Raw genomic sequence first — 19358 nt, forward strand, 5'->3', positions numbered from 1 at the left:
GAGTAGGTGACGACAGAGCCCGGCGGACGAGAGCTCGGTGAAATATTTGGCTAGCTTGACAATACTTTTCTGCTGCTCAAACAGTAACTCACTGTGACGACCCGTCAGAATGATCACCGAAGCTCTGGTGGTGGCCAAACCCGGCGCACCTTTCATATACCAACAAGTCGAGCTCAACGACGTGCTCTGGCCCGACGAAGTGGAAGTCCGTATCAAGGCCACCGGCGTCTGCCACACAGACTTGAACTTTGCAAAAGAAAAGACCATGCCGGAGCTGTTTCCCGCGGTCTTGGGGCATGAGGGCGCTGGCGTCGTCGAACGCATCGGGGCCAATGTTACCAGGGTCTCTCGTGGAGATCACGTTATTGTCTGCTACAGTTGCTGTGGAAATTGCAAGTATTGCCTACGCAAGGAGTCTTCCTACTGTGACCTGTGGTTTCAGTACAACTTCGGCATTGGGCGATTGGACGGATCCAAGGCTTTCTCGTCCACGAGCGATGGAAGGCGGATTAGTTCCCACTTTTTCGGGCAGAGCAGTTTTGCGAAAAACATTCTTGTATCGGAGAATGGGCTTGTCAAGGTCGACAAGCACATTCCCTTTGAGAAGTTGGCGCCCTTGGGATGTGGGGTGATGACGGGCGCTGGAGGTAGATATATTCGTCCCCATTGTCTTCGTCATGGCCGTTTGCTGATCTGGTATTCCTAGCGATGCTGAACGTGGTCAACCCGACATCGGACATGTCGGTCGCCGTGGTAGGAGCTGGGGCGGTCGGACTGTCAGCAATAATGGCGCTGAAACTGCTCCAGTTTCCTCCCAAGAGAATCATTGCCGTCGACATCGTCCCAGCCCGCCTTGAGATGGCTCGATCGTTTGGTGCCACTCATGGAGTGAATGCAAAGGTCCGACCCAATCTCATGAAGGTTCTTATGGACATCACCCGTGGACGAGGGGTGGACGGAGCCATTGACACGACCGGAAGACCAGAGGTTGTGAAGGGACTCATACATAGTGCCGCACGGAAAGGGAAAGTGGTGACTGTCGGTGTAGGCGAGGTAAGTTGTTAGATTCCAAGGGCCAAAGTCAGGAACGCGGAACTCATGAAGATTTCTAGCTCTCAGCCGAGGCCTCCCACAATATGTTCGAGATGGTGCAGGCGGGATGCAGCTACGTGGGATGCAACCAAGGGGATTGCTATCCTCAAGAATTCTTGCCCGAGTTGTTGACAGCACACCAGCTGGGGAAGTTTCCCTACGACCAGTTGATCAAAACATATGCCGCCGAGGAGGCGGAGCAGGCGGCAAAGGATATTTATAGTGGCAAGACGGTCAAAGCGGTGTTGCTGTGGGATTGAAGAGAAGACGTCATTACATCCAGACTGCTTTGAAAGACAAGTTACCACCGAAACAAAAGGCCTCAGCCTTAGTCTCCAAGCCTCAGCCTCGGCGCGGGGAATTTCTGCGTAGCATCCCGAATGTTCCAGCCTGACGCAACCTTGTTTCTTACAGTACATGTTCTTCGCGGCAACTTGGTGACGACTCTTCTCTTGCCTGCTCAGAGTGGCGGCTTTGAGCGCTTTTGCTTACTTATCGGACGATTTCGTTGCTTGTAGAGTCTGTATATTACCTTTGTTCGCCCAACATGTCAACCTCCACCGCCGTTCCCGAAGCATCTTATACCCCGATGGACAAAGACGTCGAAGCAATCGGGGCGCACTGCGAATTCGCCTACTGCCACCAACTCGACTTCCTCCCTTTCCGCTGCGACTCGTGCCACCATACATTCTGCCTCGAGCACCGAACAGAGACTGCACACCAGTGTCCGCGCGCAGGCGAATGGGCGGCCAACCGACGGCGCAATGAAGTTGGGCGACCTTCGACGAACACAACGTCCGCTCCAGGCAAACCGAACCATCATAATGCGTCGCAATGTAGCGAGCCCACGTGCAAGACATTTATCAAGACTTTCCAGAACACCGGCGTGCACTGCGCGGACTGCAATAGGACGTACTGCCTGAAACACCGCATGCGCGAGGACCACGACTGCAAGAACCTGATACCGATCGGCGCTAGACCGCTGGACATCGCCGTACAGAGCAACAAGGAGAAAATAAAATTAGGCTTCGGCCGTCTGAAGTCTTGGGGCAAAGGCCAACAAGAGGCGCTGCGGCCGAAGCCTAAACCCACCAGTCGAGCGGCGCAGACCGCAGCGCTCAACGCTCTGAAGAGATCCGCCAAGGGCGACGACAAACTCGACCCGGAAAAGCGGATCTATTTGCACGTCGAGGCCGAGGCGGCTAGCACATCCAGCAAGCTGCCCAAGTCTGACCTGTTCTTCTCCACAGATTGGAGTGTCGGTCGGCTCCTGGACGAAGCAGCCAAGAGACTACAGGTTGCGAACGTAAACAATCGTGTCGAGACCGAGGAGCAGCGGCTGCGTGTATATCACGTCGAAGGGGGACGGTTGTTGGAGTTTGCTGAGAAAGTCGGCAAGGCGCTTGCGAGTGGGAACACCGTAGTACTTTTACGAGGTGTTGGGCCGACAGAGGCGTGACGAAACACTGTATTTTTGAGGTCCCATCGGCTTGGTTTTGGAGGGAAGAAAAGGACGGCAGCGGAATTTCAATGCATATGCATAGCAATGGCGTTATATGTGAGAAATTGAGGGATAAAGTTGGACCCAGCTAGCCAGCCAGGGAGCATCTGATGCGACCATGAAATGATAATTCCTGTAACAAATCCATGCCAACCCTGTTGATGCAGACAGTACTAGGACCCAACACGCTGAATGGCATATCCCCCAACCTCTCCAAAATGTCGTACCTGATCATACACTCATCTTCATCTTAATCCCGCCATGTGGTTTATACCCGACCACTTCCAACTCTTCCACTCTCCAGCCGTCCATCTCGCCACTGCCTCGGTCGTCGCGTTTGATATTCAGAGTCGGAAATTCACGCGGTTCACGGAGGAGCTGCTCTTTCAGCGCATCGATGTGGTCGAGGTAGACATGTGCGTCGCCCATTGTGTGGATCAGTTCGCCTGGCACGAGATCGCAGGCGTGTGCCAGCATGTGCGTTAGCAAGGCGTAAGAGGCGATATTGAAAGGCACACCGAGGCCCATGTCGCAGGACCGTTGGTAGAGGACACATGAGAGATGGCCCCTGGCTTTCTGTTTGTCTCCATTCTGGACGGATCCGTTGAGCCGCTGCAGGGCCACCTCCCCTCTTGGTGCGTCAGGGAAGCTGACGTAGAATTGGGAAAACATGTGGCAGGGCGGTAAGGCCATCTTGCTTAGGTCGGCCACGTTCCACGCACTTAGGATGATTCTACGATCATATGGACAGTGCTTCAACTTTCGCACCACCTCTTTGATCTGGTCCACCCCTCTTCCATTATAGTCTGCGTGGCAATCCTGGTACTCAGCCCCAAAATGTCGCCATTGGAAGCCGTACACAGGGCCTAGATCTCCTTCCTCACGATCCGTGAAGCCGAGATTGTCGAGGAATTGTCTCGAGCCGTTGCCGTCCCAGATGTGGATGCCCGCTTCAGAGAGAGGTTTGGATGTGGTGCACCCTGAGACGAACCAGAGTAGTTCGGTGGTGACAGCGCGCAGAAACACGCGTTTGGTGGTCAGAAGCGGCAGAATGGGTATCCGTTCGCCGGTGGGAGATGTAGGATCGATTTTGGAAAGACTGAAGCGAAGTTGAGGAGGAGCGAACAAAGATAGTGTTCCTGTACCCGTTCGGTCTGGTCGATGTTCACCACGGCTCAAGATATCGCGAATTAAATCGAGGTATTGGTGTTCTTCATGGAGATTTCTCTCGGTAGAGGTTGGCTTTGATAAGTCTTGCGTGGGTAGTTCTGTTGTGTTGGGGTGGCCATGGGTTGATGCTTGTTGCAGGACTTTGCTGTTTTCTTTGAGGAATCCAAAAGAGTCTCCTGACGGAGACACGGTTTCAATGTCGACTACAGCGGGCGCCATTTCCAGCCCCTCAACAATTGTGTGTTGTGAGGTCGCAAAGAGTGCGCTGTTGAACAAATGATTCGAAAAGAGGAAATCCCGATTCGAGACGCGACTTTGATCAAGACGCGTCGAGGAGGAGCCTTGACGTCATCTCACCATTTCTTATATAAAACAGGTCCCCAGAAACTCGCACCATCCTGACGGTCGTTTGTTCTGGATGTCCTGGCTGCTTTCCTGGAGGGCCTCTGCTTCGCGCTGCGCTCTTTGCAAGGCTAGAAGGAAATTCTGTGTCCGGTTTACCCCTATCGGGAGATACGATCGAGCACTCTTGTCGCCATCAATTTGCATACTCTGCACTCCTCCTTGGTCATCGTGACGTTCTCGATGACGGTGAGTTTTGCTCCACAAGTTTCGCCTCGTCGTGGTTGGCGAGGCCGTCTAAGAATTGTCCTCGCCCAAGAGCACAATACGCCGAACCCGATCCGTTTTCCATCCGAATCGTCAACCGTCAATGTCAAAATCTTCGTACGATCCACCACGCTCATCGGTGGTCTCTGCTCGTACGCAAATAGGTGAATACATTGAGCGAGGCACCATAGAGAGCCTTCTTCCGAATTCTCTCATAAGCTGTCCATTGAGAATCCGCCACAAACATTGATTGGCCCTGATGGCATCCATCCCGATTCACCATTATAGCGCATGCGCTCCGAATTGCACGCCACTCCCCGAGTCCTGTGCGTTCTGAGACTTCCTCCGAGAACCCAACCATCCATCCATTAAGAAGGTGGTCTCTACATCCCTATGTCAGGGCCAGGCCTCAGGCGCCTGATGGGCGTCGCCTCATGACAAGAACCTGGTGACTGAAGACCCATGGTGCTAGAGACATGCTCGTGACGTCTTACTTGCGTGAGAGGAATTAATTTCTTGGTTGTTTAGAAAAACTGAGCATGGGCTTCACAGCGGCAGCATCAAAGCAGGTGCTTCTATCCAGGTGCCTTGACCCGCGTCCTTGTACTGGATCTGGAACCTTTGACACGTTTGAGGGTCGCCCCGAGCTCCGGAGCCGATTTGGGCTCCTGTTCAGAATCCAGCAGACCTGGGTAACGGCACCTGGGTGAGCTCATCAGGGTCAACTCAAACGCCTCTGCATGCACCTTTAACCGCGCCTGTGGCACCTACCCAGGTAACTCTACTCAGATGCCTCTACCCAGATGCCCCTTTCTCGTTTCGCACGAACCAGTGAGAGAATTTTGGCCAAGCGTTTACAATTCTATCATGTTTACTTACGTGTTGAGAACATGATGATCGGTAGTTAAGAGGGATATGTAGGGAGTGTTTGAAGTCCTGCATGTCAGCGTTTGATCTGGCGGGTTTGTCCCCTCCCGTCCATGCACCATCCCCCACAATTGAGAAGGAAAGTGTTTGGTAATTGGGAGGGTGATTCATATAGGCACGATAAAATATTCTCCTTCAGACATCGCGCATTGAGGCAAATAGACACGACGCTGTACACACCAATGCCATCGAAAGAGAAGAGTCAACCGAATCAGACGGGGAAAGATCGCTCCAAAGTATGTGGCCGGTATTGCTGGCAGGTAGGGCATTTGATGCTTAATTCTCCTCTCGAAGTAATCTTTCTCAAAGAAAAGCCATTTTGGCCTCGAAAGCTATCCTTGAATTCGTGCTGACGTTCCCTGTCGACCGCAATACGTCGTTTCCATCGTCCTGGTGAATCATCCCTCGATCGGTGCGGGCAAGTTAACGCCGATGGAAAGGCCTCTTCCTGTTTCCCCATCGAATTACAGAAACCATGTCCACATTTTTGAGTCTATGCGGAATCTCTCTTTCCCTCCTTCACCTCCTTCAACGCCTTCATCGTTCCGTGCAGGGCATGTCTGTGATTTCTTCGAAACTTTGGATCCGTGCCTTTGAGGGAAGGGTATCTGTGGGTCTTTGGCTTCTTGATCCTGTAAAGAGCAGTACATGTCAGTGATTTCGTCATCTAAGAACCGTAGGCACCATCAACAGCGTAATGAGAAGACATGCCCGTTCTTGTGAGCCTTCTTGGCCTGATTATGTTGAGACGAGTTCTTGGATTCTGGTTGCGGTCAGATCAGATACTCTTTATTTCAAGCTCACGCACTTACTGGCCATCTTGATGATAGTAGAGACCCCCGGAACGTGCAGGTTTTGCTTGATCGTGTCTGGACGCTGGTCCCGGGCAATGTTCGCAATTGAAGTTGAATTTGCGAATGTGGGTTTGGAGCAAGCTGGGCAGGTCTGCCGAAGGCCTTGGCTTGTGCATGTGCTTGGCATAAATTTATCCTTCTAAAGCGGCAAATTTTGTCCAAATAGCAAATGGCTTCCCAAGGCTTCTGTCTAATATCCGGAGTCTTCTCTTCTCGATGATAGGGAGTAACGGTCCATGCATGCCACCATCTCAGAACTTTCACGTATCACTCGTAAAGATTTCCCCCCAGCCATTCGCTCCATTCCTCGTGCCTTTCGACTTTCACATTTGCCCTCCTTGTGCAATGAATTTGGGGAAAAATGTCTTGAACGCCTTCATATCCATGGTCGCCAACTTCTGCAGGTACTCATTGATCATGGTGTCATTCATCCCCATTGTTCGTAACTCCTTTTCTTGCAGCCAAGTTAAGTATTGCTGACCTGTTTTGATGTAAATGGTTTTTTGCAAACCCGCAGCCTCTGAGAGTGCTTGACGAGCTTGTGCATCTCTGCTATTGAAAGATGGATTGGTTGGCAGCGCCCAACATAACGGAGAAAATCGATTGATCATGAATTGATCAAACCCTGGGAGAACAGGTTGTGGACCAGCTGCCGTCTCTTTGTCCTGTCCCGTGCCCGAGATCACGTCAGGTCCACCCCAAACACTGCACATCCTGGAAAGAAGGATGAATGCCATTTTGGCGGTGGGGAAATCTTCCACATCCCTTGCAAGATGCTCGATGGAACTCATCACAGATTCGAAAATGGGCTGATTCGTAGCACTTACCAGGACTGCGCCTAGGTCATTCCCCAGGATGACAAGCAAGAAATTGAGATACTCTCGCTTCAGCTCTGCCAATTCAATTTCGTCGTCTGTCCCAGAGGTTGCCGCGGATATCCCAGCAAACACCCGCTGAAGAAGACCTGAGAATAGGCGATCGAGGAAATCATAGACGTCATTTTTGAAGCCAAAAATCACTTGGTCCAAGAGTCGGAGGAAAAGAGCCATTTCATCCCGTGACGAAGATTCGGTCAATAAGCCTTCAACCCATCGATGCAAGTTTTGCATCATTTGGGTGCCGACCATGCCAATCAGGCGCGAAAAGGCGAACCTTGCGGCCGTCCGAATTTGGAAAGAGGATTTGAGCGCTGTCAGAGAGACAAGGGTGACTTCCGCGACCTGCGCAAATGCTTGTTTCGCTTGTGGCGTTGGTTCAGCTCCGCTATTCTGTGAATTACCTCCCGGAGTAAAATCGGAAAAGCCTCGAGCCATGGTGCCCAAGGCCATGATACTGTGCTGAACTTGGAGGAGAGCAAGTTCATTGCCTGTTCTGGCCGGCTCAAGATTGCGCTCTATGTCGGAGAAAATTGGTTGCATGATAGCCTGCACATATTGAACTTGTTTCTCCGGCGGGACCGTAATGGAACCACAGATGCAGCCCACTGCTTCGAATAGATACAATTGACTAGTAAAGGTCGAGTCGGTGGCCGAATCACCATCTGAGGACATGTCATCTCCATCCGATTCGTTTGGAAGCTCGGCTCGTATGATCAGAAGATCTTGCAGGCTTTGCACGACTGCTTCAGCTGCATTCCCAATCTGGGTTCGCAGTTGTCGGATGAAACGGTGAATAAGATACCATGAGCGAAGTTTGACCTTCAAGTTGGGATGACGAGCAAGTTGAAGGAAATTCTGCAGGACGGGTTGGATGTATTCCGTTTGTTTTTCAAAGAAGGTGCTGTATCTGACACAGATTTCCATGTATTGCAGCTGTATGGCAGGGTGATTAAACGACCCGATATCTGGGATACGTCAGTACCAAAATGGTCAACCATCTGTTCTCGCTACCTACTTGACTTGACCATTTGAAGCATCATACCCACGAGTTCTTCAGCAGGAGAGTTTGGTTTATTCTTCAGATAGAGACCGCCTCCTTTGACGGCAAGGTCTCCCATCAGATAAATTTCGTGTAATGCGAGGTCCAGATCCCTCCAATTGAGTTGCGGACCTTCTTCCTGGAGGCGTTCAAATGTTTTCCGAACGAGTGTCGAGATTGCCGTAATGTACAGTTGCTCATCGGCGGCGGCAACGGCCGCCTGCAATGCTCCCAATCGCTTTCTCAGGTCCTGAAACTCTGCTTCGTCCGTTTGATCATTGTCATGGCCCCAGTCTGAAGTGTCATCGTACCGCATTTTTATGAAGATCGCCTGAAGAGTGTGCACGAGCATGACTTTTCTTCGATCTGTTGCCCACTCGCCACGGTTTGCACGGCGCGCAAATGTCAGAACATCGTTCACGGCATTGAGCACTGAGGAGCAGACTTCATCGTAAATGTCTGAGAAAAACCGAAGGAGGTGTGGAATGAAAGTCCCCAGCAGTTGTTCGGCCCTTGTCCATGTCGGTGAGTCCTGGCTCTCGGTCTCTAAAACCTTGACAATGTCCACCACGGTGGTGTTGACCAATTTGGCTACAGTTTCGGCAAAATCAGCGTCGTAGTTCGATACTCGATTGTCCCTCAGGGGAGGAGAACGGACGAGTTGAGAGACGACAGTGTCTAAGTTGAGGAATGTGATCATGTTGATCTTGTCGGCAGCAGGCATTTTCTTGGCGACGGTTTCGGTGAGTACGTCAACGGCGGCATCTCGAGGCTCCTCCACGCCAAACTCAAGATCATCTCTCTGAGCCCGTTCCAGCTGCTGGGACAATAGCGCCAGCATTGACTGGTTGACCACGAATGAGATATCAACCCAGCTGATCCACTTGCCCACAGCCTTCAAACATCGTTCTGCCACCTCGTCGTTAGAGGTCCCCCAGTGAGTCAGAACCTCTTCCCATGAGCGTGCAATTTTCCGGACGTCGCGCTCTCGGATGAGGTCTTTCAGGGTATTCGCACGATCCTGTTCAGCGCGAGACCTGGACAGAAGTTGGTCGCCAATTTCGTCGTGGATGGAGTTGAGAACCGTGAGATAGAAAATGACCCCGGGATAGTTGTCCCGAGAGCCTGTCTGGGTGGTGGTAAGAGCCAACAAGTCATCAAAGCAGGATTCCCACCCGGAGCCGTAAAGGGCGGAGAAGAGAAACGTGACGGTTTGAGCAAGCTTTTTCACAATCGACAAAGAGTCTGGAGTCTCGTCTTGCCCCGCAACAGACCCGCCATAGAATTCTCGTAAGTATGTCATGATCTGCTCTTTCGTGGTCTTCAAGTCTTGCTGATCCACCAGCCCCGCTTGTACAGCGTTGTTGACAACTTCAAGGCAAAAAACTCGGATGACTGCAGGTTGGCGAGGTACCTGAAGAGAGATGACCAGGCAAGGCTGCCATGCTGAAGGCTCTTGCCTCAATTGATTGACATAGTCAAAGGCCTGGCGTTTGAGATTTGGGTCGGAGGAGGGATCATAAGCGATTTGAATCGCCGAAACGATCTGAAAAGACATTTTAGAGGGGGCGGATATGGCGCTCATAGTTGACTGACCTGGTCATCCATCAGGTAATGCCAGTGTTCCTCATCCACCGTAAGACTTCCGGAACACTGGTGGGTTGATATAGTCACCGCATCTGGGGTGACGAAAGTGGAAGCACGTGCTTCCGGAGTTATTCCATAGCCGCAGTGACGAGGGAGATAGTCGGTGTGAAGGAGGAATTGGTGTCAGTTTGACTGCACAACTGGATTCTTCTGCCTTTGGGAGGGACAGCAGCAGGCAGAGGTGGTGGTCGTAGTGTGCAGTTCGTGCCCGACCCACGATGGAAGCGAATGTGACTTTTGCGTCTGTCACTGAAAATCGCTCTGGCCTTGGCACGGATTACGGTGGACTGCAGGACCTTTGGTGTTTCTCCGAGGAGCCCCTTACGAGGCTATCGCTCTTACTAAGCTTTTCAATCAAAGACTTTTTCTAACTTGGATTTTGTTTCCATGACGCGTGAACTTCTAGTAGACTGTGTCTTTCATATTGATCTCGGTTTGCTTAGTCTCTGCCCTTCCGAGCAAATATAGCAACTGCAAATGGCTTCTGCAAAATCTCACCAACATGATTGTCTACAATGTCTCTGTAGCTGATTCAGGAGTCAAGAGGCTCTAAGGAGACTCTTGAACGATCACCTTGTCAAAATCTGCCGCATTTGCCACGGACCGACTCCAAAAAGGCGCAATGTGTGAGTCTTGCATTCAATATTTCGCTCTGGCCTTTTTACCTGCTAGTGCTGTATTTTCTCGAGGGAGTGCGCCCCAATGTTCAATAGTGGTAGGCAGGAAGCTATCTTATTCATAGCTTGCGCTGATAAAGATTCACTGTTTTATTCTTGTTGCCACCATACGCCGAGGGACGTCGTTTATATATACACGGCCAGGATGTGGTGAAGGAGACAGACTGCACTCTCCCACTACTCCCTTTCGCCCATCAACATGAAAAGAACGTGTTTTCTCTTCTTACTTCCCTATTCAACACAATTTTACCTGCCGAGGCTTCTGTCAACTTTGGTCGGGCCCAGCCATCATCATGTCGCATCATCAGTCTCTAAACAACGATGACGATCTCTCCACCTCGGTAAGCTAATCAAATCGTATCGTTCAGCCATCCCTCACAGATCTGTGTCTCAGCTCCGTGAGCTAGTGCTCTCTTCGGAACCAGACGCCCCTGAAAACACAGCCTTGCACCCTCCGCCAACTCTGGGTCCGGTCGGCAGCATCCCAAATGGTTTCCATGTTGATCATCAAGTAACTACCCATCTTTTCGGTCAAGAACCAAATTTCGGATCTTCAAGCCAGTCGCTGAATCACGAGGACGAGCCACATTTCGGGCTAGAGCATCAGCAGAAGCGTCCACCTCAGCTTCGACGACAAGCATATCGATTCGCAAGATTCTCGTTCACTCGTCTCTCCACGATCTTTGAAGTGAGTCCTGAGAGGGTGGTCCAAACCAGCAAGAGCAGTGGAGAAAAGACACATCCAGGGCGTCGCGCCGTACATGGCCGCAAGGCCCCATTGGCAATCTTGAATGCATATAAGTCACTTTCTCCTTCTGGTGGCCGGAAAGCGAATGGGAAGAAAGAACTTGGCACAATTGGGCATGGTGTTAATGCTATGGAAGCTGTTGTAGGCAAGGAATAAGGAACTGATGGAGCGTAGCAAGATTGGATAATGCAATAGGCAGGAAATCATAGAATAAGCTTGGATAGTATGTTTAGATACTTCCGTGATGCAAAGCATCAATGGACTTCATGGAGCTGGATACTTCCCAAAAGCCAATAATTGATGACTTCACGGCGAGTCCCCGTTAAGGAGATGCACTATGACGTCCAGCTTCCAATCAATTACCGGACCGTTTAGCTTTCCTAGCTCTTGGAGACCCGGTTCGTCATGTATAGCAGTGGCATCACCTGTCTTGAGAGGGCTCGGAAGGCGGGATGAGGAAGCTAAATTATACAGGTCGAGTTCCTCAAGGTCCCAGGTCGGCATCATTTGAGAGGAATCGTGCTGTTCGTAGTGGTCCGTCTTGTGTTCCGATCTCATGGATTGAGAGGAGACACCTTGCAAAACAGGACATGGTTCACCGATTGCTCCGAAAGGATGAGGAACGAAGGAATTCGGGCACTGAACCAGGGGCAATGTCGGCGTGACGGGTAGTAAAATGGGCTCTGAGGTAACTACCAATTCCGAGATGGATTTGTACGCTAAGTCCTGAGTATTAGTATCCTTCGTCATGTTGACGTACAAGTATTGTGATTGAACGTTGCGTAAAGGCTGTCGAAATATGTTGTGCACTAATTTATTGGTCTGGCGAGGGAATCTGTCGTGGGCTCGTTCTCGAGTAGGTATATGTATAGGACGAGACATTCACAGCTCTCATTCTCCACTTACACGAGGAAATAAGTGCTTGTAGCGTGGCGAATACAACTCGAACGAATTTATTGTTTGCATTGTGTGCCGTGAAACACTCGTCTTGGTCAGCCCCCTTGGAGTTTTACTGTGATCTTCTTTGTTCACAGATGATAAACAGCATGGCCTGTCTCAACAAATAATTGGTGGCATGGGACAAAACGCACACAAAGGTGCTAAAGTCTTTGTGTCCATGCTCTTGTTCGGGCAGCATCCGCCATGGACCGACCGAGGTTTCAGAGCGGTGTGAGAAGAGGACGTAATTCTGGAGCTATTAGGTTGGGATAGACAGGATCCTATGCTGCATTTCATGGTAAGAACGGTTTCACGAGGGTCGGAACCGGAGTATCAATTCAACTCATCTCATTTCATGGTTAGGATGGTTATCGTAATCATCACAATCGTCGGCATCTTCATGGTCTCATCTGGCACGCTTTTGGCGCTCAAGTCCTCTTCTTGCACGCTCATTTCTCTCCAAGCCAAACCCATTCCTTACCTTCATCGCCGTCGTTAATTTGTGCTCTCTTGGTTGGGGAGTTGCCTAGCCCCATCTTGGGATGTTGGTGTCCAGTCTCATCCCGCAATATCACAGCAAGGAGGAGGGATCGTGCCCCCATGGAGGTTCGATGAGGCGGCCTTTCTTGTCCAGCGACCTCGAAATGTTGGTGTTTGGCATTGATTCGAATGCCGTCTTTTCTTGCATGAAGTCGTTGCTCCGCTTGAAAGCGGACAAAACGTCTGTGGTAGCTGAGGTAACTGTTGTCAAGAGCCATTGTGAGTCTGAGGGGCAATCGGGTATTCGTTCGATGCGAGGACGGAAGAAAATTGGACAGGAAACAGGTGATCTAAAACTTGTGAGAGGCGCGGCGATCGGGTTCATCTGAGAAAGAAAGGGGTAATGCAACGAAAGCCACGATAGCACGGGAAAGGAAAGCAGCAACGGCAGGGGAATCATGGATGTGGTGAATAGCAGGTCGCACTCTTGAAAGGGATAGCTTTTGAGAAATGAATGTATTGTAGAATCAAAGCTTTTGATTCTTTTTCATTCCGCTTCTGTCATGGTCAGCCTGTTTTGTATTGTTGGCTTGTTGCGGTAGACATACTATGCAAACAGATACTTTGCTGCGTGATCAATGTGATCATCGGAAAAGCTTGCCATTGTGTAGTAGCTGTGGTCGTAGTCTGGTTGGAATCTGACATTCACTCCTTTCTCTTGTCCAATCTCCTTTGCAGCTGCAATGAAGTTCTCTGGTAGAAGCTGTCCTTGTTTGTAGAAGTTGTCGCCGGTACCCTGGAAATAAGTTAGCATGACCCACTTGGATGATACGATTCTGACGCACCACATCGATCAAAATGTCCAAATCTCCGCCTTTCCACTGCTTGAGCAGCTCTGTTGAATCGTGCTTGGCACCATGGGTTTGCCAATCATCACCAAAATAGCCCTTGAACGCCTTTTCTCCCCAAGGACATTTGAGGGGATTGGCAATTGGAGCAAATGCGCTAACACTCTTGTATTTCCCAGGATTCTTTAGATATAATGACAGAGCGCCATGGCCACCCATACTATGACCACTGATGCTTACTCGGCTGGCATCAATCTGGTCAAAAGCAGCAAAGACGGTCTTGGGGAGTTCTTCGGTGATGTAGGAATACATTTTGTAGTTGTCGGACCAAGGAGAGGCAGTGGCGTCGACGTAGAAACCTGCTCCGGTACCGAAGTCATAGGCATCATCTTCACCTTGGATGCCAATCCCCCCTATGCGGCGTCAGATAGAATGGACTGTTAGGGCAAGTCTCTGACATACGCGGGCTAGTGTCCGGATACAAGACTGCGATTCCTCTCTTGCTTGCACCGTGTTGGAAGAAGCCTTTTTCGGAGCAGTTGTCACCCGTGCAGGTCAAGCCGGATAGCCATATCAATAAGGGAACTTTGTGAAGTGCATTAGTCGTAGCCTGGGGAGGGAGATAGAGATTGAATTTCATTTCACAACCGGTGGTGGAGGAATCGTGAGCGAGTTTGAGGAGCTTGCCCCCGAATGAAGCAATGGTCGCTTGCGTTGAAACAGACATGTTGTCGCTAAGGAAAGGGATTACCAGGATCTTCTGGAGAAAAAGGAATTGGAAGAAGGAGAGTCGGTCTGGGGCAAATATTTCGTGGAAACAATGAGCAATGTTTTTGAACGGGAAACATGACGTGGGGGAGATGACGAGGAGGGGGAACTGGATCGGAATCCCAATGCCAGTTCCCGTCAGTGCCCCACAGAAGAGCTTCAAGGAAGATTCCGGCAGCTGAAGACCGCCCTCTCTGACTCTCATCCAGACATCTCCGTACATAGGATCCATGGCAACGGATTGCGGATAGACAACAAAGGGGGCCAGTTAGCTCCATTCACCCCACCGGCAATGAAGAATCAAATGAGGATATTTTTTCCGTTTCCAAGACCATTTTTATCATCTTTCAATCTTTTCTTCGCTGAAGACTCCCGTCGAGTATGGGACTGACAGTAACTTGGATCTCGACAGGATGCTATCTCGGGCTATGCCTCAGCAAATCTCCTGTTATTGGTGGGCAAATACTTCGTGGACCTGTTCCCGGGAATGTAGATTGGCCAGCGAATTCCGTATAGGACCTCATAGTAGCCAATGGTTAGATGCTTTCCTCATCTCCAACATCTGACGGTGGACAAGTAGCATCGAGGACTCCTCAACAGCACGAAGATGGAAATTTGCGTGTTGAGCCTACCGCCTTAAAAGCAGGAGAAAGCGCACTAAGCTGAAAATGGACTCCGGCCTCACCTCGGGGCTTTCTGCGTTTCCCCAGGTTTTCAATCAGACTTCCATTCTCTCTGCGCCTTAATATTTCAACTCTCTGAAAACGCCTATCAGTGAGAGCCATTCGTTCCTTGTTCGCACTCCACACGCTCAGCCGGTCAGAGCTCCGAAATCATGGCCTCGGTGGCCACCAACAGTACTGCCGACGCAGTGGACACCAAGAAGAAGCAACCCCCCCCCCCGCCTACCTATAATTTCAGCTTTGCACCATTCCTTCGAGCAAACGGTCTGGCTGCTCTAGTCTCTACCGTACCTGTTTGTCCCGATTTCGCCTCAAGCGGTCACTGTCCACGCGGTCGACGATGTCCCGATCGTCACCCTACCCCCGCTCAGCAATCTCAACACCACTATGGTCGCAACAATGACAACTATGTTTGCAAACATTGGCTCAAGGGCCTCTGTAAGAAAGGGGATGCGTGCGACTATCTTCATGAGTACAACCTGCGAAAGATGAGTGAATGCCAATTTTTCAATCAGAACGGATACTGCCAGAATGGCGACGAGTGTCTATATGTCCATGTTAAGGAAGATTCCAAATTACCCATGTGCGAAGACTACAACAAGGGGTTCTGTGAGAAAGGACCAAGATGTTCCAAGAGACATGTCAGGAGAAAGTTGTGTGAATTCTATCTGGCAGGGTTCTGCCCGGATGGTAAGGAGTGCAAACATGGTGTCCACCTCAAGAGTGTTACTGCTGCTCCTGCGGGAGAAAAAGATGGTGATGCCCAAAGACGAGAGAGAACCACCGAATTGGAGAAGAAGGAAGAAGAGACACGGAAAGATTTTGGATGGAAAGGTCGAGGTGGCAAGGGAGGGAGATGGAGAAATAAACGTGACCGGAGGTGAAAGTACTCGTCAGGGGAGAATTCCATACCATCTTCCCAAAATTCTCCCAGATCCAACCGCAACAATCAGCAAGATGCTGGCCGCCCAGCAACTACGAATTTGGATCCAACCTGTCGCAGTGTGGTCTTCAAATACGGGAGATCTCGATCATTGGAGGACCTCACATCGATATGTGCGCTTGCTGACATAGTGGACAATGGTTCCGATTTTAAGATGTGTTAGCCGCGGTCGACAAATCGTTCTTGCTCCAGATTGAATGACCTACAAAAATTCCTAGGCTCCAGAATGACAACGACTTTTCCCTTCCTTGACCTCACTATCCACTTTTTGAATGCAACATCCCAATCACTGCGTCCAAGATTTGGAAAGCTCGCCTTCTTGACACGATGAGGATAACATTATGAGCGAGAGAAAATACGGTGATACAGCCGGGAGGGCGCAGAGCGGCCAAGCGATTTCCGCCATACACCAAACATGAAGGGACTCTGTGGCTATTCGGCGCATTCATGGAGAGAGACAGTCTGTTCGTAACCGTCGACCATGAAACTTTTATCGATCTCGTATTATTTGGTCGTCAACATACTAGAATAGAATCTCTTCAACTTGAGGGTTGCAACCGGCACGGATTCCAGGACCAATACCTTGTTGCCCGCGACTTTCCGCATTCTCCTGGTCCTCTTAAACTGGCACATCACTCTGATATGCATCTCTCTCAGCTGCATCGACAAAACCAATTGCAAGGGGCCGATTGAAATACTGCCCGCCCTCCATGGGCGCCGAGATCAACCTCTTGCCTAGATTGAGGATGAAGTCATCTGGAATACGGACTACCAACCACATCTGGATTTTCTACAGCTCCTATTCTAATATGCAATATGCGATCGGAGTGAGAAGGGGATCGGTGTGTATTCAATGATGTCTTTCTATCTCTGTCCGAGATAATTCCTTCTATTCCCTTCTCCAGCTAGGAGCTCGATGGTGTGAAAACCTGTACATATATAAACTCCCGTTCAACCATCCTAGAAAGTGACACCTTTCCCTGACCTCCACCTTCAGATACTCCTGGGCCCAACTCTCCTACAACCGCGATCCTCCCTATTTACGACATCTTCAGTTTCCGGCTCCAAACCCTTCAAGGGGCTGACATAGTCTCCGGCTCTCTCACCAAGCCTTCTTTCTCGAATCCTACTCTTGTCCTCGGCCCCGATTTCTACAGCCACAACCAACATTACTTTCTCAGCAATCATACAGGTGTCCCCGGCTCTGGTCGAACCGAGTGGAGCAGCACAAATCACTGGTGCCCATGTGCCTGCTTGCTTGCCAGCAAGACGAAGCCGAGGCTGAAGTGCGGGGTCTACAGAGACGGACTGACCAAAGTACCCTGATAAGCTTGTTGAGACTTTTTCTGATCAGCTCTCCAGCTGGATGAGCACGCGGGTCGATTTGAAGAACGAAGAATGTAAGGCCCAGTATGAGCGCGGGTACAAGATTGTCAGCAAAAAGAGAGGAAGGATGGAAGAAGGATGGAGTGGATACTCTCTCGTTGACGAATTTTACAGCTTGCAAACCATGGTACGGATGAGCCGGCACCTTCGATATTCAATGACATGCACATGCTTGAACGCAAGAGCACCAACAAGCCTCCGATGTCGATCCTCATTTATGCAATGTGAATTCCCTGCTTTGAACCATTTTCCATTTCATACCAAATGCTCAGATCATATCATCTCTTTATTCTGGGCCCCCGCTGCATTGCGTCTCTCTCTCCTCGCAGCTTTCTCTTCTTGCCTGATTCTCTCCTGCTCTTCGATGCCTGTCCTAGCTCTCTCATGATTCTTACTGAGCTCCTTCTTGGTAATGAATAAGCTGAGGAAAATACCAAACGCGGAGATGGCAGTGTAGAAAATCCACATGGTCCGTAAACTGGAAGTGTAAGCATTATCCACAGCTTGCTTGTCCGCGCCTGTCAGATGGCGGACTTGATCCGTTGTCGACCCGAAGCTAGAGCTGGTGAGCTCGGCAGCTAACTGTGGACCGAGAACGCCCCGAAGGTATGGCTCTTTCTTAGTGAGTTCGTTGTTGAAGACGACGCCTCCCAGAACGACGGAGATGGAGGTGGACAAATTCCGGACGAATCCAAATGTAGCGGTCGCCACAGCGATATCGTGGCCTTTGACATGACTTTGCAGGGCAATCAGTGGACTTTGGAAATTGGGTCCGACCCCGATACCGGCGATGATTTGGTAGATGATGATTTTGGCCCAATTGGCTTGCGGTTCCAAGTCAATGAAGAGACCGTACCCCAAAGTCATCATACACAGACCGAACCAAATCGGTTCTCGAAATCGACCTGTTTTCTTGATGAACACGCCTGCCATTGCCGAAACAATGGACAAGCTAATGACGAGAGCAAACAGATAGACACCGCTGAGAAGAGGGCTGGCGCTGAGGACAGTTTGGAAGTAGATGGGTAGATAGTAGCTGCCGGCGATGAAGACAGAGCCATGCACGAAACATACAGCCAAAGAAGCCCAGTTCGACGTGTCCTTAAACAGTCGAAGAGGGATGATGGGATATTTGGCCAACTTCCACTCGTTCAAGAAAAACAAGACAATGGTGACGATTCCGAAAATGATGAGACACAGGGTGTAAGCAGAGTCCCATGGGTTGGTAACTCCACCGGATTCCATGCCAAAGAGAAACATGACCACTCCCCCGACGATAGTGAGAACTCCGATCCAGTCGATTGCTTGGATGCCAGCCCAAAACGGTGTTTTGGGTGTTTCGAGTTTGAGGAAGAGGGTGAGGAGGATTAAGGAAAGTCCGTCCAGTGGCAAATTGATGTAAAAGCACCAACGCCAGGAGACGCCCTCAGTAAAAGCACCGCCAACAACTGGACCGACTCCGGAGGCAATTGCCCATACCATGCCGATAATGCCATAGTACTTAGGTCGTTCTCTCATGCTGAACAGGTCGGCGACACTGATGTTGACCAAAACGATCAGTCCACCACCTCCGACGCCCTGAATGACTCGCCCGCCAATGAGTAACCCGATTGAGTTGCTGACGGCGGCAATCAAGCTTCCTGCCATGAATATGGCATTGGCAAGCAAGATAACAGGTTTCCGACCCCATATGTCGGAAAGTTTACCCCAGAGGGGGACGCTAGCAGCGTTTGCCAGAAGATAGGCCGAACCAACCCATGTATACTCAGAGGCACTTGCCCTAAAGTGCCCTGCAATGGTAGGCAGGGCGGTTGTGATGATCGTGATGTCGAGAGCAGCCAAGAACAAAGCCATACAAAGAGAAAACATGATGATAATGATTCTGCCCTTGGAAAACTGATCAGCTCTGGACTCGCTTCTCGTCAGATCAGGCTTCGACAGTTTCTCGGCCTGAAGATCTCCGGCAAGATTCTCTGGAGGGAGATCAGGGAGTTTCTCGGACACATTGTTGATTTCGGTGGGAGTGGAGGGTGTCTCATTTGATGAGGATGTCTCTGCGGCTGGAGGAAGGGCATCTTTTGTTGAGAGGCCTTCAGCTTGTGTCTCTAAGTCTTTTTGGGCGTCGTTAGCCATGGTGCAGAGATCTCCGGCCGTGGGCGAACGCTGAAC

The 19358-nt window shown here is 50.4% G+C and overlaps 9 protein-coding genes across 9 annotated transcripts; 4 read left to right on the forward strand and 5 right to left on the reverse strand.

The window, feature by feature from the left end:
* Nucleotides 1-109: 109 nt before the first annotated feature.
* On the forward strand, nt 110-1352 carry Z518_08817 (uncharacterized protein; the record flags this gene model as incomplete). The annotated part of the gene is made up of 3 exons (XM_013414556.1): nt 110-647; nt 707-1053; nt 1113-1352. The coding sequence occupies 3 exons, from the start codon at nt 110-112 to the stop codon at nt 1350-1352; spliced, it is 1125 nt and encodes a 374-aa protein (XP_013270010.1).
* Nucleotides 1353-1639: 287 nt separating this feature from the next.
* On the forward strand, nt 1640-2551 carry Z518_08818 (uncharacterized protein; the record flags this gene model as incomplete). Its single annotated transcript, XM_013414557.1, has 1 exon — nt 1640-2551. The coding sequence occupies one exon, from the start codon at nt 1640-1642 to the stop codon at nt 2549-2551; it is 912 nt and encodes a 303-aa protein (XP_013270011.1).
* A 273-nt stretch (nt 2552-2824) lies between these two features.
* Z518_08819 (thymidylate synthase) lies at nt 2825-3982 on the reverse strand (the record flags this gene model as incomplete). The annotated part of the gene is made up of 1 exon (XM_013414558.1): nt 2825-3982. The coding sequence occupies one exon, from the start codon at nt 3980-3982 to the stop codon at nt 2825-2827; it is 1158 nt and encodes a 385-aa protein (XP_013270012.1).
* Nucleotides 3983-6476: 2494 nt separating this feature from the next.
* Z518_08820 (uncharacterized protein) lies at nt 6477-9628 on the reverse strand (the record flags this gene model as incomplete). The annotated part of the gene is made up of 2 exons (XM_013414559.1): nt 6477-7996; nt 8047-9628. The coding sequence occupies 2 exons, from the start codon at nt 9626-9628 to the stop codon at nt 6477-6479; spliced, it is 3102 nt and encodes a 1033-aa protein (XP_013270013.1).
* A 1059-nt stretch (nt 9629-10687) lies between these two features.
* Nucleotides 10688-11298, forward strand: Z518_08821 (uncharacterized protein; the record flags this gene model as incomplete). The annotated part of the gene is made up of 2 exons (XM_013414560.1): nt 10688-10735; nt 10789-11298. The coding sequence occupies 2 exons, from the start codon at nt 10688-10690 to the stop codon at nt 11296-11298; spliced, it is 558 nt and encodes a 185-aa protein (XP_013270014.1).
* A 150-nt stretch (nt 11299-11448) lies between these two features.
* Z518_08822 (uncharacterized protein) lies at nt 11449-12839 on the reverse strand (the record flags this gene model as incomplete). The annotated part of the gene is made up of 2 exons (XM_013414561.1): nt 11449-11861; nt 12563-12839. 2 exons carry the CDS (start codon nt 12837-12839, stop codon nt 11449-11451), a joined length of 690 nt encoding a protein of 229 aa, XP_013270015.1.
* A 329-nt stretch (nt 12840-13168) lies between these two features.
* Nucleotides 13169-14136, reverse strand: Z518_08823 (S-formylglutathione hydrolase; the record flags this gene model as incomplete). The annotated part of the gene is made up of 3 exons (XM_013414562.1): nt 13169-13357; nt 13407-13822; nt 13872-14136. 3 exons carry the CDS (start codon nt 14134-14136, stop codon nt 13169-13171), a joined length of 870 nt encoding a protein of 289 aa, XP_013270016.1.
* Nucleotides 14137-15012: 876 nt separating this feature from the next.
* Z518_08824 (uncharacterized protein) lies at nt 15013-15744 on the forward strand (the record flags this gene model as incomplete). The annotated part of the gene is made up of 1 exon (XM_013414563.1): nt 15013-15744. One exon carries the CDS (start codon nt 15013-15015, stop codon nt 15742-15744), a length of 732 nt encoding a protein of 243 aa, XP_013270017.1.
* Nucleotides 15745-17462: 1718 nt separating this feature from the next.
* Z518_08825 (uncharacterized protein) lies at nt 17463-19322 on the reverse strand (the record flags this gene model as incomplete). The annotated part of the gene is made up of 1 exon (XM_013414564.1): nt 17463-19322. One exon carries the CDS (start codon nt 19320-19322, stop codon nt 17463-17465), a length of 1860 nt encoding a protein of 619 aa, XP_013270018.1.
* Nucleotides 19323-19358: the final 36 nt, after the last annotated feature.

The sequence above is a fragment of the Rhinocladiella mackenziei genome, assembly GCF_000835555.1.
Source record: "Rhinocladiella mackenziei CBS 650.93 unplaced genomic scaffold supercont1.6, whole genome shotgun sequence".
Taxonomy (NCBI): Eukaryota; Fungi; Ascomycota; class Eurotiomycetes; order Chaetothyriales; family Herpotrichiellaceae; genus Rhinocladiella; species Rhinocladiella mackenziei.